The sequence below is a fragment of the Myotis lucifugus genome, unplaced genomic scaffold, assembly GCF_000147115.1.
Source record: "Myotis lucifugus unplaced genomic scaffold, Myoluc2.0 scaffold_0, whole genome shotgun sequence".
NCBI classification, from domain to species: Eukaryota; Metazoa; Chordata; class Mammalia; order Chiroptera; family Vespertilionidae; genus Myotis; species Myotis lucifugus.
In genome coordinates, this window is record NW_005871048.1 from 31,057,484 (window position 1) to 31,075,158 (window position 17,675).

A 17,675-nucleotide genomic window follows, 5' to 3' on the forward strand; every position below is an offset into this window, starting at 1 on the left:
CGTGTGGCCTATTTAAAAGATGACACCCTCCCGGGTCCTCTCCCCACTTCTGGTTACCCTCTGTGAATTTTTTATGTTAGCCTCTCCATATGCTCAATTTGTATTCCTTCGGACACCCCGCCTGTCGCTTCTCCTTTAAGTTTTGCAGGAGAGGGGCGGAGCCAGTGCCGGGGCTCACCGAAAGGAGGGGCACAGCCATAGGCTCCGCCCACTTACGTAGCAGGCGGTGGCCAGACCACGCAAGAGACGTTCTACTCCGCACCGGAAGCGCGAGTGCGGACAGAGTGATCACATGATCGTGACGTCAGTGCCCCCGCGCCGGCCAGCCAGACGCCTTCAGCTGTCCCGGGTTAGGTGCTTCCCACCGGCTCGTCGTGGCTTTTGGGGTCCTTTCCTCCACACTTCCTGGGCCTGGAAAAGTGAAGTTATTTTCCTGCCCTGACAGCTGAGAATGTACCACAACAGTAGCCAGAAGCGGCACTGGACTTTCGCCAGCGAGGAGCAGCTGGCGCGACTGCGGGCCGACGCCAACCGCAAGTTCAAATGCAAGGCGGTGGCGAACGGGAAGGTGAGGACTCGGACGGCCGCCGGCTGCTCTCCTGGCCTCTAAACTCCTGAACAGCCGCGGGGCCCCCGCCTCTCCTCCCCGGGGGCTCGCTGCACACCTCCCCTCTCCTGACTGCGCGGCGCGCGGTTATCTATTGAGTAAGCAGGCGAGCACCTTGGCAGGTGCTGTGGGTCCAGCGACGGACAGCGCCGTTCCCGTGGGGGAGCGGCGGACGAGTAACCGGTAGCATGGCCAAGAGGAGACTGTGCGGGACTAGGGCCGCTCCCTGGCCACGCCGGGGTGCCGAGGAAGGCTTTCCCCGGTAACGGATGCAGGGAAGACGGGGCCAGGCCATCCCAGGCGGCCAGAGCCCCAGGTGAAAAGTGGGAAGCCGGGAGCTGCCGGGCGGGCGGGCGGGCGGGCGGGCTCCTGAAACGCCCCAGGCAGGTCGTGTGCGGCGGAAGCTAAGCGTTTGTGCAGGAAAGGCTGGGGACGGTGGGCGATTCGTAAGCGGAAATAAGGAGTTTGAACCTGACGATGAAGGGATTGAGAACTTGTGAAAGGTTTTCAATGGCAAATTAACTTGATCAAGTTCTGTATTAGAATAAGCCCTCTAGCGTCCCGGTGGTGAATGGATTGGCGGGGGCAGGTTGGAGGCCGGGAGACAGGAGGCCGGGAGCACAAACCGATTGATGGAGGATGGTGGCCTGCCAGCCAACTCCTTCCTGTTATTAGCTCCCCGTCACTCTAATGTGTCATCTTCCCTCGCGAGCACAAAGCCCCCCTCCAGCAAGTATTCGACGTCTCAGGCCTGGAACTGAGATACTGTACTTTTTTTTTTTTTTTTTTTTACCTCGGTCACGTATTTCTTACCGCTTTAAGTTTGTGCTGCTCAAAGCCGTCCTTAGTATGCACGATGCTGTTTGCTAGGCTCTGTTCTAAGCACTTGGCAAGTATGAGCTCTTTCAGTCCCCTGAGGTGGGTGCTGTTATTTTCCTGCCCTTACAGCTGAGGAAACTCGGGGACAGGGAGGTTGAATAGCTTCTCTAGGCTATGTTGCGAGTAAGTGGCAGAGCCGGGGTTGGAACCCAAAGGATTTAGTCCCAGCATTCCTGCCCTAAACCACAATTACATGCTGTCTATAAAATTAGGGCCTGTGTTAGTTTCCTAGGGCTGCCATTAAAGAATTTTTTTTTTTTTTAACCGCAAACCGGGTGCCTTAAAACAAGAGAAATGTATTGTTTCACAGTCTGGAGGCTAGAAGTCTGAGATCAAGGGGTTGGTCCATTGGTGTTCTCTGCAGCTTCTAGAAGATTCTTCTTTTCCTCTTCCAGCTTCTGGTAACCTCAGGTCCTTTTGCTTGTGGAAGCATAACACCAACCTCCACCTTCATCTTGGCATAGTGTTCTCTCTGTGCCTGTGTCCGCACATGTTAAGGGTAACAGTCATATTGAATTAGGAGCCATCCTACTCCAGTATGATCTTCCCTTAACTAATTACACCTGAAGAGACTATCCTATTATAATAAAAGAGTAATGTGAAAATTGACCCTAACAGCAGAATGACCGCTCGACCAGTCACTATGAGGCACACTGACCACCTCTTGGTCTCTTTCCCCGGCCGGCAGGCTCCGATCGCCTGATGGCCATCCCCTGCGGGGCCAGGGCCGGCGAGCGGGCAGGAACAGCCAACCTCTCGGTCCCTTCCCCTGGCCATCAGGCACTGATCACCCGATGGCGAACGGGGAACCAGGGGTGGGTGGTGGCAGGGGTGGGGCCGGCTGTGGGGAAGATGGCCCTGATCGCAGGCCAAGCCTAGGGACCCGTTCCCGCCCACGGTGCGCCGGGCCTCTAGTTTCTAAATAAGGTCACATTCTGAGGTACAGGCATACCTCAGTTTATTGAGTGTCACTTATTGTGCTTCACAGATGTTTTGTTTTTTTACAAACTGAAGGCAAGACCCTCCACCTGTAAAAAGATTACTGTTTGCTTTATTGCGGTGGTCTGGAACGGAACCCGCAATATCTCCGAGGTATGCCTGTACTGGGAAGTTAGGACTTCAATATATCTTTTATTTTGGTAGTTGTAATTAAACCAGTAACAGCAACTAATGGATATTTGTTGTAAAGTTGTATTTGCTAACCATCAAGTGTATCCTGTAGAGAGTTTACAAAGATGGATGAGAGGTAATGTTTTCAGAGTCAGAATCATCCTTGAGATACTTGTTGATTTTTATCTCAACCTGTGTGACTGAGAAAGGGGTCTTGAAAACTTTCCAGCTATTAACAGTGTATATCTTCTTTTTTTTATATATATTTTTTATTGATTTTTTACAGAGAGGAAGGGAGAGAGAGAGAGAGAGAAACATCGATGAGAGAGAAACATTGATCAGCTGCCTTCTGCACACCTCCTACTGGGTATGTGCCCACAACCAAGGTACATGCCCTTGACCGGAATTGAACCTGGGACCTTTCAGTCCGCAGGCCAATGCTCTATCCACTGAGCCAAACCGGTTATGGCTATATCTTCTTTTTTATTTCACTTACCTGTGAGCATATGCACACACACCATCAGGATTGCTTATACCTTAATGAAGCAATGTCCAGCTGACACTCTGAGAAATGGTGAAATGATGGTATAGTTTTAGTTAATTAAATATTTTCCTAACGCTATTTTATGTAATATTTAACAATTCTATAAAGAGAAAATGAGATGTAGTTTATTTCCCTTTGGCTGGAGATATAAACTAATCTGGACAGGGAAAAATATTTTAAGATCATTTAATTTACTGAACTTTTGTTGTAACTTTTGATCTAAAGGTTCTTCCCAATGATCCAGTCTTTCTTGAGCCTCATGAAGAAATGACACTCTGCAAATACTATGAGAAAAGATTATTGGAATTTTGTTCAGTGTTTAAGCCAGCAATGCCGAGGTCTGTGGTGGTAAGTTATGTTAGTGATGAAGTATGTCCTTTGGCTGACTTCTGAAATATGAACTCTTCTAAATTTATAGCTCAATCCTGTATCCACTTCATTCAGGAATGCAGCTTAGTTATATAAATATATAATTTATGTATTTAAGTTTTTGTCACATTATATATTTTTAATAACTGCCTTAAATTATGAATTTCTATATTATATCTTATGTTTCAAGTCTAATTTCATAGAAGAATTCTGAGGTCTTCTAGATGTATGATAAGCCATGACATCCTCACTTTATAAAGAAAGAAAAAATTAAATTATTTTCCCTCCAGGTCCTTAGTAGAACTAGGACCAGAACATAGATTAGTGCTTCTTCATCTGTATCACACACAGAAATATGTTTGAAATAATGCAGTTACTCATATTTTTAATCAAAAGATCCCTAGCTGAAGCTCATGCCATAAGGAATGTTTAAACCTGATTTATAGAAGCTGGAGATTTTCTTTGGGTGAAAAATTGTCTTACGATGTTTCAGATATATGATTCTGAGGACCCCATTTGTGTGTAGGTGTGTGCTTACTGTGATGGGGCAGTGGTGAGGAGAAACAGGTAGTTAGAATTTTTTGGCTATATGGATTAAATACACTGTCCCTGGATTGTTCCTATTTTGTGTATTATTTTTTTATAGAAGATAAGCTGAGATGAAAAAGCTGAAAGATACAGAAAAAAGAGGGAGGCGTATAAAATATTTTTTCCATATTTCACAGATTTGTCATGAAGATCAAATATGAAAGTATCTTAATTATAAGTCTTAAGTTTTGAAGTCATACAAGTGAATATCTTAGGACACAGTATGGAATAACCCCCTAGGAAATAATCTCCATTTTTATAGTTGAAAAAATTGAACTTTATTGAACATACTAAGTCTAAAAGTATTTGTAGTATCTTCTTAGTTTACTAGACCTTCACCGGAAAGATCAAAGATTCAGGAAGAATTTTAGATATACTTGTTTAGCTTCTATCTCTAGATTTAGTTCTTTTCTGATAAGAGAATTTTAGCATGAAGTAGTAGGTTTAAGTGATCTTTTCAGCTGAAGAAACTGAGTCCTTGAATGAACAACTTTGTGGAACTTGTCTTTATACAACACTAGAGCCCTGGTGCACAAATTCTTGCATGAGTGGGGTCCAGTTCGCCCGCCTCCATGAGGGCTGGTTGGGGACAGGGCCGGTCGTGGGCAGTTGGCCAGCTGGCCCCGCCCCTGATCTGGCCTCGCCGGGAGGAGGGGCCGCCCCCAATTGGGCTGGTTGGCCAGCTGCAGTGCATGTCATAGTGACCCGTCTGATGGTCGCTTGGCTTTTATATATATAGATGCTTATTTATAATTGACTAAGAATTTTGTTTTTTGTTTCACATAAAATATATAAAAGGAAATACTCCTTTTTTCTATCATGAAATAGATAAATGTTTATTTCATTGGTTCTAGCCATATGACATAGTGGTTAAAAGTGCTGGCAAGTCTTTGTTGAATCCAGCCCTGTCCCTTATTAAGATGTGTGACCTTGACCAAGTCAGTTAACTCATTGATACTCTCAGTTTTCTTCTCCGTAGAGTGAAGATAGCAATGTTTCATCGGCTGTTGTATGGTTTAAACAAGATGGTAGTTTTGTGTGTGGCACAGAGCCTGGCACATGCTTGCAGTCAGTAAACAGTAGGTGCTGCTTCTACTGTTTGGTTTGGTAGCAGCAACCATGGTTAATATCACAGACCTGGAGTAAATTTAGAGAGAAGGCTTATTGCCCCAACTGTGTTATACTTAATATTTTTACATTGACTGGTTAACCTGTGAACATCATTTTCTTCCTTAAATTTTTCTAAATTGGGCCACTTTTATTAATCTGAATTCTAAAATAATCACAACATTTTTTTAATAAGCCAATAACCATAGGAAGGATAACCCAGGGTGGGTGGTAAAGGACAACAAAGGGTCTTGGCTGTGGTGTTTCTGTAACATTTCATCACAGTTATTTTGATTAAAGAAGAATTAAGGTTTGATATTTTGTATGAATAACTTAAAAAAAATTTTTAACGTAAATTTATTGAGGTGACATTGGTTAATAAAATCACGTAGGTTTTTAAGTGATACATTTCTATGATACATGATCTGTATATTGCATTGTGTGCCTACCACCCATAGTCAAATCATCTTCTGTTACCGTTTGACCCTCCCTTTCTTCGGGTAACTACCCTACTGTTTGTGTCTATGAGTTTCAGTTTTATATCCCACATATGAGTGAAATCATATGGTTCTTAGCTTTTTCTGACTGATTTCGCTTAGTATAATATTCTCAAGGTCCATCCATGTTGTTGCAATGGCAGTATTTCATCTTTTCTTATGGCTAACTAGTATTTCATAGTATATCTGTACTGTATCTTCTTTAGCCAATCCTATTGAAGGACACTGGTTGTTTCCATGTCTTGGCCACTATGACTATGCTGCAATGAAGATAGGGGTGCATAGTTCTTTGCAAATACATGTTTTCAAAGAAACTTTCGGCAAATAATTTTTTTTAACTAAATTTAACATATAATGTATGTGTGAATAGATTCTGATAATATATATTTTTTTAACCTTAGGGTACAGCTTGTATGTATTTCAAGCGTTTTTATCTCAATAACTCAGTAATGGAATATCACCCCCGGATAATAATGTGAGTATAAGTCTGTCTAATTTATTGATTTTTATTTAAGAAGACCTTTATACCACTTGAGAGTGTGTGTGTGTGTGTGTGTGTGTGTGAATGTGTGAAAATTACTTCCTAGTAAAGGGTAATTTAGACTTGCATTCTATTCTGAACTAAAGATCCCTAAGCATACTTCTTATATATCTGTAACACTTCCCTGTAATACTGATGGCATCTGAACTTTAACTTGTCCAGATTCAAATTGTGTGTGTTTTCCAAGCTAGCTTCCCTAATACCCCTTTCTGTTAGTGGTACCTTTCTTCTCCTAGTTGCTGAGTGAGAATCATTAGTGGTAACTCCTGTCTTTCTACATCCAGTTAGTTTACAAGTCTTATAGGTCCATATAGGATTAATTTAAATTGAACAAAGGTCTTTGTGTTTCTGAGCTCTGCTGAGCACTATGCTTATCATTAAAGGTAAAATTGAAAATAGTATGAGACTCATCAAAGAGCTTTCTGTCAATTGCATTGTCCCTGTTTGTTTTTTTTCTCCTTTTTCCCATTTCTACCAATCTAGATCAAGCCCTTGTTACTTCCAATCTTGATTTTTGTGGTGATTTTATTATTGGTTGGTTTGTTCGGAAGTTAATAATTCCCTATTTAAATACCCTTGGAGACTTCCACTGATAAGCCTTCCACAAAGGTAGCTCTTTAACCTATCTTTTATCCCATATTCATATGGTATATATATGTGTGTGCTATTGTATATTTTTCTCTTCCATCTGTATTTCATGATACAAAGTACTCCTATTCCTCAATTACTTTGTTCTTCCAGATATTTAGGTTGAACTATATGAAACTGCCAATATGTCAGTAATGGTTGAATGCTGTGGCAGTACTGCACAGTTCAACCTAATTTTATAGTTTCCTATGGATTTAAAACTTTTAACAAAACTATTTCTCTCTCTCTCTCTCTCTCTCTCTCTCTCTCTCTCTCTCCATATATATATATATAGTACATATATACATATATATGTATATACATATATATTATATATCCTATAATGCCTGCTATAGTCACTTGTGAATATTAGTCAATTTTAGAATGTAGTTTTAGGAATAAAATATTTACATATTTTTCAAAGTATATACATATCCCTGGTTATATGTGTGCGAGAGAAAATTACTTTCTAGTAAAGGGTAATTTAGATTTGCATTCTATTCTGAATTTAAGATCCCTCATCATATTTCTTATATTTTCCTCTAGGCTCACGTGTGCATTTTTGGCCTGCAAAGTGGATGAATTCAATGTATCTAGTCTACAATTTGTTGGAAATCTGCGGGAGAGCCCTCTTGGACAGGAGAAGGCACTTGAACAGATTTTGGAATATGAACTGCTTCTTATACAGCAACTTAATTTCCACCTTATTGTCCACAATCCTTATAGACCATTTGAAGGCTTTCTCATTGATTTAAAGGTAATCTTTTTGGTAAAAAGTAAACTAGTAGAGTGTACTCCTTTGCTATCGTTCTATAAGCAAAAGAATCCAAAATTCTATCATAACTTTTAATTATCTTAATTGTTAAAATATGGGCTCAGCTAAAAAGTGAGCATGGCCTGGACCTCCATGGCAGTAGTTCTCAAACTTCAGTGTACATCAGGAATCACCTGGAGGGCTTGTTAACTCCTTATGGGGCTGCAGTTCCAGAGCTTCTGATTCAGTAGATCTGCAAATACTGACTCAGGGGTCATAAGAAAGAACATTGTGAATTTAGAGTAATGCTTTTAAAACTTAAGATCACTCTTGTAACTCTGAAGTATACTGTCATAGATCTTATTTAAAGAACCTTAAAAAAAATTCTTAATTTTAAACTAGAAAATTGTTAAGTGACTTCTAGTTTTAGTACATTGTGAACTGGAATCAAAGTATAGGCGTAAAAAATGTAAGTAAATAAATATCGATAAAAACGCCTTACGTTTTGTTTTTTTGTTTTGACCCTGAAAAAGGACTTGGATAGTCAGCATAAAGTCAAACATGAATCAGAAACTGGTTCATTAATCTCATTTTAAAGGTGAAATTTGGGTACCTTCTATATGCCAAACATCGTCCTCGATGATGAAGCCAAGAACAGCCTCAACATTTATACGCCTTATAATCTAATGGGAAAAATAATCATATATTCATTGTGCTCAGTGTTACAGAGAGGAAAATACAGGATACGTTTGAAGGAGATAGCAGATTGAGAGGAAGGGAAGGTAGTTCTGAGAAAGTGTCATTTTAAAGTGAAGTTCAAAAAAAGTAAATAAAAATAAAGGTCAGCTCTGGCTAGTGTTTCTCAATGGTTAGAGCATCAGTCCATGCACTGAAGGGTCTCCGGTTCAATTCCTGTTCAAGGGCATGTACCTGGGTTGTGGGTTTGCTCCCCACCCCTGGTAGAGGAGTGTGTGGAGGCAACCAGTCCTTGTGTCTCTCTCACATTGATGTTTCACCGCCCTCCCCTCCCTCCACTTTCTTGAAAAGCAGTGGTGGGGGAAAATGAAGTTCATAGCATGAGTAGAAATTTGGCGGTGAAAGAGCATCCCAGTAGGACTTCTGCAGTCGAAGGCCCAGATTCAAGAACCATGGTGCACTAAAGAACCTAAACAGCTTAGAGATAGAGGGGAAGACTGCCACAGAGTGCTGCCTGAGTGGAAGGTGGAGCCAAGACTGGAAGTGATGTTAAAGGTTTTGAATAGAGCAGGGGTAAGCCAGTGAAAGGTTAAGTCTGGAGAAGGTCAAATTAAGTTTACTCCTTTAAACACATCATGTTTTCAAATTCATGCATCAGTGTGCATCATATACTTATTGCACATCTGTATGTGTCATGGTAATGAGGAGAATGTATTAGAATGGATGAAAGGATACCAGTTACTATGCTGTTAGTTTGACTCATGTAGCAGTAGGGGGTACAGAGAGCTTAATGGACTTCAGAGATAGTAAACAGAATCAGTAGACCTTGAGGTTTAATTACATAAAGAGAGTGAGGACCCCCACCCCCCGGGGGAGTGGGGGTTCTGCAGAGGGATCCGGGGGTTGATGAAATTGGTTTGAAACCTGCTGAATTTCCATTGGCTGCAACACATCCAGGTGGGTAGTCATTTGTATCTGGAGGTAAGAGACAATGGCTAGACTCGGGCATCATTGCCCCAGGAAAACTGAAAGTGGAAAATTTAAATGAGGATCATATAAAGGGTAGGTAGAGAAATATAAGAATCTAGTAAGAAGACTGAAAAATACCCAGCGAGGTAGGACTTTCTAGAAAAGTGAAAGGAAGTAGAAAACGTTTAGAAGATGAATTTGAGCAACTCAGAATTTAGGCAGAGTAAAAGTAGATGGTTAACGCTTGCTGGATTTAGTGCCAGAAAAGTGATCTGGGTGAAAGTAGTCTCTGTGGCGTATGCAGGGTGAAAGCAGATTGGAGTCATTTGGGGAATAAATAAGTGAGCAAACAGTTATATGTAAATTGGATTAGACAGCTTGTCTTTGAAGTGGAAAAAGAAGATGGAGTTATTGAGAAGATGAGGGAACTGCTAGAAAGAGAGGAAAGGGACGGCTTTCTGTTGAGTTTTGTTTTGTGGAAGAAACTGATGTGGGGAGCTGGTAATGAGAGAAAGCTTAAACGGAAAGGTGGAAAATCTGTAGCTCAAGTTTCTCTTTGGAGTAAGGTAGAAGGGACTGCCGTGGGTTTCAAAGCAAGGTACAGGATTGGCCTTGGAACAGTCGCTCTTTTAAGGCAGGGAAGAGGAAAACAGTGTTATGCCTGGAAATTTAGTGGTGCAGGACACAGTTTCTTTGTTAAGAGCAGATATCATTTTCTATGAGTGATAGAGTTTCTGAGAATTAGTAAAAACATTGAGAGAGATGGAGAATGTGTAACATAGACACTGAAAAATAGAACATGTTTTCTATGGGACATTATAGGTAGGCAGTGTTGAGAGCCTTGCTAAGATAAGGGAACCTAAATCTATATTTATAAAAAGCCTAAGTGACCGTTATGACCAGATGACTGGCCGGTAGCTATGACACGCACTGACCACCAGGGGGCAGACACTCAATGCTGGAGCTGCCCCCTGGTGGTCTCTGCGCTCCCACAGCCAAACTCCCATGGTCCATCCCCCTGGCCAGCCAACTTCCCGTGACACAGCCCTGATTGGCCCAATCCGGCCCTGATTGGCCCAATCGTTGGCCAGGCCGAGGGACCCGACCTGTGCACGAATTCATGTACCAGGCCTCTAGTTTATAATAATAATACCAGACCTCTTAGTTGTATTGTTTTCTCTAGCAGCACCAGAAATCTAGGTATGATTGCAAAACAGGAGGTTTGTTGAATTCACTTGTTGAACTTCTGCCAGCAATGTGTTGGCAACATATGGTGCAGAGAAATCAGGAGGGAAATAAGGACCAGAAAACACGGGTGAGTAGAAACAAGTAGAGAGATAGAGACCAAAAGTTCTAAGGAGGAAGACAAAGAATAGCTGTGAAATAATTGAGCAAATCTATTGGGAAAAGTGGAATGTCAGAGGTTAGGCATTTTGGGATAATGACTACACCTGGGAGTGACTACGCAATTGTATCAGATTGTGTGTGTGTGTGTGTGTGTGTGTGTGTGTGTGTGTGTGTGAGAGAGAGAATCCTCACCTGAGGATTTTTTTTCCATTGATTTTTAGAGTTGAAGGAAGGGGGAGAGACAGAGAGAGAGAAACATTGATGTGAGAGAGCCACATCGATTGGTTGCCTTGCACATGCACCCTGACCCAGGGCCGGGGATGGACCCTGCAACTGAGGTATGTGCCCTTGACCAGAATTGAACCCGTGACCCTTCAGTCCAAGGACCGACCTCTAACTACTGAACAAAACAGGCCAAGGCTATATCTGAATTTTTTTTCAGATTATGGAAAAGATTTCTTACTGCTTTTGGAGCTGATTGTGGGTATCTACAGTAAATCCAAAGCTTTAGGGCTCATGTTAAAGGGTAAGAATTGTCAGGAAATATGGGAACTTCCATATTTCTTAGGCATATTCTAAAAATAATTCTGTAATTAAACCAAGATTTATTTCCTTTTGCTTCTTTCCAAAAGTAAACGTTAAGTAGAGGAATTTCAAATCAAAATGAGGTGGTGCTTTGGTTCCTAAATATTGTCTTACATCTGAATCACCTGGATTACCTGGGAAGTATGTATTTCTTGGGTCAACTTCAGACCCAGTGGAATTTCTAAGAGCCTCTTTCCCATACTTCCTTTTGTGGAAAAGGACAAAAAGAGGGATTAACATAAATCAGAATAGCCAAGTACTATGCTGGGAACTTGAGCTATATTATTTTAAAGCATATATTTCTTACTTAACAACTGCACTTTCAGTACATTCTAATGTGGAGTACAAAATAATGGAAAGATTGTTGTTACTAGAGTATAGAAAAAAGTTTTATAAAAGCATCTTGTGTTAATTTCTGATTAATATAAATATTTTGAACTGTCACTTCATTAAACCCTCATAAGTAATAACATTTGCAAACTTTCTTTCTAGACCCGCTATCCCATGTTGGAGAATCCAGAGATTTTGAGGAAAACAGCAGATGACTTTCTTAATAGAGTTGCGCTGACGGATGCTTACCTTTTATACACACCTTCTCAAATCGCCCTGACTGCCATTTTATCCAGTGCTTCCAGAGCAGGAATTACCATGGAAAGGTATTAATTTGTGTTTTAACTTAGATCATTCAGTCACTTAGTTTATTCTCTACTGGAATCTGAGTTTTTAAGTAAGGTTCATTTTGTGAATATAGTCCTTTATATCTCCTATGGCTGGAAGGGTTAGGGCAGCTGAGGGAAGAAATGAAATCACTTTTTAAGGAAATCTTTAAAAATTGAGTATGATATTTTTGAGCTAAGTGGATTCGTTTGTGACTAAAGTAGAAGTAAATCAGGTTGATCTTCAAAAGACTGATAACAGCTATCAGTATATGGCAAATTTAAAAGTTTTGTGAAGTAGTGATCAACATGAGTGCCAAAATATGTCTGCCTTGATTTATCATTATTCTCCTGCTATAAAGCATGTGTGGCATATGGAATTTAGTAAAGATTTATTGAATGAATAGTACTTTAAAGAATGTCCAAATGAATTGCAATTCAGTTGTAAATAGTAGTACTTAATACATAAATGCACAATGAGAACCAGGTTCTATGATAAGCACTTTACATAAATTGAATTCACTTGATTCTTATAAAAATATCTTCAGTACAGATTAATTAAGCATTATTATTCCTGTATTATTTGTATTTATAACTCCAGCACAGTCTGGCAGCAAACTCAACTTTTTAAACTTTTATATTAAATTTTTTTAAGATCTTTGAAGTTCTGATTTATTTTAATCCTTGAAATAGCTGAGGAAGGTGTTCTACATGTCATCCCTCATCCGTAATTTCAAAATCCATTGATATGGGGCAGCAGACATGAGCAGACGTTGATTTAGTCTTTCATTTAATGGGAATATATTTTCTTGTGAAATATTAATATTACTAATTACAGAATACTGCCCCGGACATCATAGTATATACACCAGGTTACTTTTAATTTCAAAACAAACCCAAGATAAGGATTTGTAGGCTTGCATTTTGCTTAATTTATGGTATGCCTCTTCTCTACAAATAAAGCTTGCCAACTGTATATAAATATATACATTTAATCCCAAAGTGATTTATACATCTGTCTAATTACTTAAGCAAACCTTTACTGATTGCCTAAACTGTACTATACTTTAGGAATGTAATAATAATATATAAATCCTTGACTTAATTAAAAAAGATATTCATGCAAATAATTGATATCAGTGGAGTTCAGGTGTGAGGCTTTCAGTCTCTAAGGGAAGAAAGCCTCTTTCTAGAATTCAGATAATCAAATGTTTGATTAATGTGTTTATGTATCATATAGAGAGTACATGCATATTTTTCAGTGGTGAAATTTTTCTTAGCGATACAGAATTTTTTTATGTGTTCCTTTTCTGTGCAAAACCTTTTTAGTTTGCAGTAGTCCCATTTGTTTATATTTTATTTTGTTTCCCTTGCCTGAGGAGACTTACTAAGAGCGATGTACAAAAGTTTATTGCCAATGTTTTTATCTAGGAGTTTTATGGTTTCAGTTCTTATGTTTAGTCTTTAACCATTTTGAGTTTATTTTTCTATATGGTCTAAGAAAGTGGTCTGGTTTTATTTTCTTTTGCATGTATCTGTCCAGTTTTCCCAACACAATTTATTGAAGAGACTGTCTTTTACCCCATTGTATATTCTTGTCTCCTTTGTCTATATAGGCGTGGGCTTATTTCTAGACTGTACTCTCTATTTTATTTTATTGATCTACACATTGTTTTTATTACTATAGCCTTGTAGTATAGTTTGATATCAGGCAGCATGATACATCTAACTTTGTAGTTTTTTATCAAGATTGCTTGGCTATTTGGGGTCTTTTGTGGTTCCATATAAATTTTAGAATCATTTGTACTAATTCTGTGAAAATTGCCACTGGTATTTTGATAAGGATTGCATTCATTCTATAAATTGCTTTGGGTAGTATGGACAGTTAAACGATGTTCATTATTTCTATCTTTGAACATGGTATTTGCTTCCATTTATTTGTCTTTTCATTGTCTTGTAATTTTCTAAGTACTAGTACAGGTCTTTTAACTCCTTGGTTAAGTGCATTTCTTTTTTTTTCCCCCTCATGCAGTTGGAATTCTTTCCTTAACTTCTCTGATAGTTTGTTATTGATGTTTAAAAATGCAAATGATTTCTGAACAGTAATTTTGTATCCTGCTGTTTTACTGAATTCATTTATTAGTCCTAGTAGTTTTTTGGGGAAAGCTTTAAGGTTCTTGTTGTAGCAAGTCAGCTGCAAATAGTGACAGCTTTACTTCTTCCTTTCCAATTTGTATGCCTTTTATTTCTTTTTCTTGTCTGATTGCTGTGGCTAGAACTTCCAATACTATGTTGAATAAAAATGGAAGGATGTCTTGTTCCTGATCTTAAGGAAAACATTTTTAGCTTTTCACCTTGAGTATGATGTCAGCTGTGGATGTGTCATGTATGACATTTATTATATTAACATATGTTCCCTCTATTCCCACTTTGCTGAGAGTTTTTATCATAAATGGATGGTGGCTTTTGTCAAATGCTTTTTCTGCATCTATTGATATGATTTTTATCCTTCATTTTGTTTATGTGGTGTATTACATTAATTGATTGTGGATATGGAACCAACTTTGCATCCCAAGAATAAGTCCCAATGGATTATGGTTTATGATTTATTAAATGTATTGCTAAATTTAGTTTGCTAATATTTTGTTCAGGATTTTTGAATCTATGTTCATTAAGGATTTTGACCTATAATTTTTTTTCTTTCTTTTTAAAATTTAATTTTCTTTTTTTATAATGTCTTTGTCTGGTTCTGGGTTCAAGGTAATTAATATTGGCTTCACACAATGAGCTTGGGACCCTTCCCTCCTCTTCATTTTTTTTGGAATGATTTGAGAAGAATTGGTGTTAATTCTTAGAATGTGTGTTAAAATTCACCTGTGAAGCTTTCTGGTGAACTGTTCTAAAAATATCAATTACATGCATCTGGTCTAATGTTTCATTTAAGGCCACTGTTTCCTTGTCGATTTTCTGCCTGGATAATCAGTCTATTTATATCAATAGTGTGTTAAAGTCCCCTACTATTACTGTGTTACTGTTGATCTCTCCTTTTTGTCCATCAATATTTGCTTTACATATTGAGGTGCTCCAACATTGGCAAGGGATGGAGATATATATACATATATATATACATATATATTTTCTCGGTCCCATACTCTTACTCTTCTTCTGGTACCCCTATGATGCAAGTAGTGAATGTTTAATCTTATCCCACAAGTACCTTAAACTATCCTCACATTTTTTATTCTTTTTTCTTTTTGCTGTTTCGATTGGGTATTTTTTGCTGCCTAGTATTCCAAATCACTGATTTGATTATTTGCTTTATCTAATATGCTGTTGATTCTATCTAATGTATTCTTCATTTCAGTTATTATATTCTAAATTTCTGACTGTTTATTTAATGGTTTCTCTTTTTGTGTGTTCTCACTGACTTCATCTGTTCTCCTAAGTTTATTGAGCATCCTTATAACCAGTGTTTTGAATTCTGTATCTGGTAGATTGCTTGCTCCATTTCATTTAGTTCTTTTTTTTAAAGTTTTATCTCATTATTTCATCTGAGACTTGTTTCTGTCTCATTTTGGCTACCTCCATGTGTCTTTCTGTGTATTAAGTTTATCTGTTACATCTCCTAGTGTGGTCAGAGTGGCCTCATTAGTATGTGTCCTATTAGTTTCAGATGTATAACCTAGTAAATAGACATTTATGTAACTTACAAAGTGATCACCTAATAAACTAGTACCCATATGACACTATACATAGTTATTACATTATTATTGATTATAGTCCCTATGGTATAAGTAACATCCCCATAACTGTTCTTTAACTACCAATTTGTATGTTTTAATCCCATTATCTTTTTCATCTAGCCCCCAACTCCCCTCCCATTTGGCAACTATCAAAATATTCTCTGCATCTATGAATCTGTTTCTATTCTGCTTGTTTGCTTACTTTTTTAGATTCCACATATAGGTGAAATAATATGGCATTCGTCTTTATCAGACTTAATTCACTCAGCACAATACTCTCTAGGTACATCTTTGTTGTGGCAGATGGCGAGATTTCATTCTTTTTTATGGCTGAGTCATCTTTCATTGTACAAGGTGAGGCAAAAGTAGGTTTACAGTGGTGGGTATGCAAAACAGAGTGTATTCTTGTATTATTTTTTTTTACATATGAACAACTGTAACCTACTTTTGCCCCACCCTGTATAAATGCACCACTTCTTTATTCATTCATCTATTGATGGACACGTAAGTTGCTTTCATATCTTGGCTTTTACAAATAGATAGAGGCCTAGTGCATGGATTCGTGCACTGGTGGTGTCCCTTGGCCTGGCCTGCAAGGATTGGGCTGAAACCGGCTTTCCAACATCCCCCGAGGGGTCCTGGATTGCGAGAGGGCAGTTCTTGGGTGACGCACCCTGAATTTGGGCTCCTTCCTCTCTGGTTCCGGGTGCATCACCCAAGAACTGGAGCTGCCAAGTCACCGCAGCTGGACAGCACCTATGTTGAGCATCTGCCCCCTGGTGGTCAGTGCATATCATAGCTACCGGTCGGAGCCTCTGCCTCCTGGTGGTCATTACATGTCATAGCTACCAGTTGGACGACCACTTAGGCTTTTATATATATAGATGCTGCAGTGAACACATGGATGCATATGTCTTTCCGATTTAGTGTTTTGAGTTTCTCCAGATAAATATCCAGGTGTGGAATTACTGGGTCCTTCTTTGTGTCTCTTATATATATCGCCGTTGTTTTAGGGGCTATTTTGTCTGGTATGAATATTGCTGACCCAGCTTTTGTTTCGTTGTTTTCTTTCCTTTTTCATGAAACGTCTTTTTCTATCCGTTTACTTTTAGTCTGTATATGTCTCTTGATCGGAAGTGAGTCTTTTGCAGACAGTGCATGTGATGGTATTGTTTTCATATCCATTCAGCTATCCATTCAATCAGTCTTTTGATTGGAGATTTAATCCATTTGCACTTAAAGTAATTGTTGATAGGTATGTATGTATTACCAGTTCATTTATATTTTTGATCTTCCTAAAGATGATACTTTAACATACCTTGCAATACTGGTTTGGTCATGATGAACTCCTTTATCTCTTAGCTTTTTCTTGTTTGGGAAGCTCTTTATCTGTCCTTCAATTCTAAATGATAGCTTTGCTGGGTAGAGTAATCTTGGTTGTAGGTTCCTGCTTTTCATCACTTTGAATATTTTGTGCCAATCCCTTTTGGCCTGAAAAAGTTCCTATTGAGAAATTAGCTCACAGTCTTATGGGAGCTCCCTTGTATGTAACTAACTGCTTTTCTCTTGCTGCTTTTAAAATTCTCCCTTTGTCTTTAACCTTTGGGATTTTAAGTAGATGTGTCTTGGTGTGTTCATCTCTCTACTTCCTGGACTTCGGAGCTTTTTTTCTTCACCAGATTAGGGAAGTTTTCAGTCATTATCAGTCCGCAGGCTGACGCTCTATCCACTGAGCCAAACCGGTTTCGGCAGCTCACAGTCTTATGGGAGCTCCCTTGTATGTAACTAACTGCTTTTCTCTTGCTGCTTTTAAAATTCTCCCTTTGTCTTTAACCTTTGGGATTTTAAGTAGATGTGTCTTGGTGTGTTCATCTCTCTACTTCCTGGACTTCGGAGCTTTTTTTCTTCACCAGATTAGGGAAGTTTTCAGTCATTATCAAATAGGTTCTCAGTCCCTTGCTTTTTCTCTTCTCCTCCTGGTACCCCTAAAAAGAGGGTGTTGTTATACTTGGTATTGGCCCAGAGGTCCCTTAAACTATTTTCTCTTTTTTTTTAA

The 17,675-nt window shown here is 39.1% G+C and overlaps 1 protein-coding gene across 8 annotated transcripts in view; it reads left to right on the forward strand.

Moving 5' to 3' along the window:
* Positions 1–308: 308 nt before the first annotated feature.
* Positions 309–17,675, forward strand: part of CCNH (cyclin H) — a 33,221-nt gene continuing 15,854 nt past the window's right edge. For 6 of the 8 annotated variants that reach the window (XM_023750088.1, XM_023750098.1, XM_023750093.1 and 3 more), the window contains exons 1-6: positions 309–568; positions 2,475–2,578; positions 3,366–3,488; positions 6,103–6,176; positions 7,416–7,626; positions 11,713–11,876. In XM_023750088.1, coding sequence (XP_023605856.1) covers positions 544–568; positions 2,475–2,578; positions 3,366–3,488; positions 6,103–6,176; positions 7,416–7,626; positions 11,713–11,876 — 701 coding nt within the window. In that variant the 5' untranslated portion in view covers positions 309–543. The remainder of the gene's footprint in view (positions 569–2,474; positions 2,579–3,365; positions 3,489–6,102; positions 6,177–7,415; positions 7,627–11,712; positions 11,877–17,675) is intronic. The other 2 variants (XM_023750090.1, XM_014449106.2) reach the window with 2 other exon arrangements.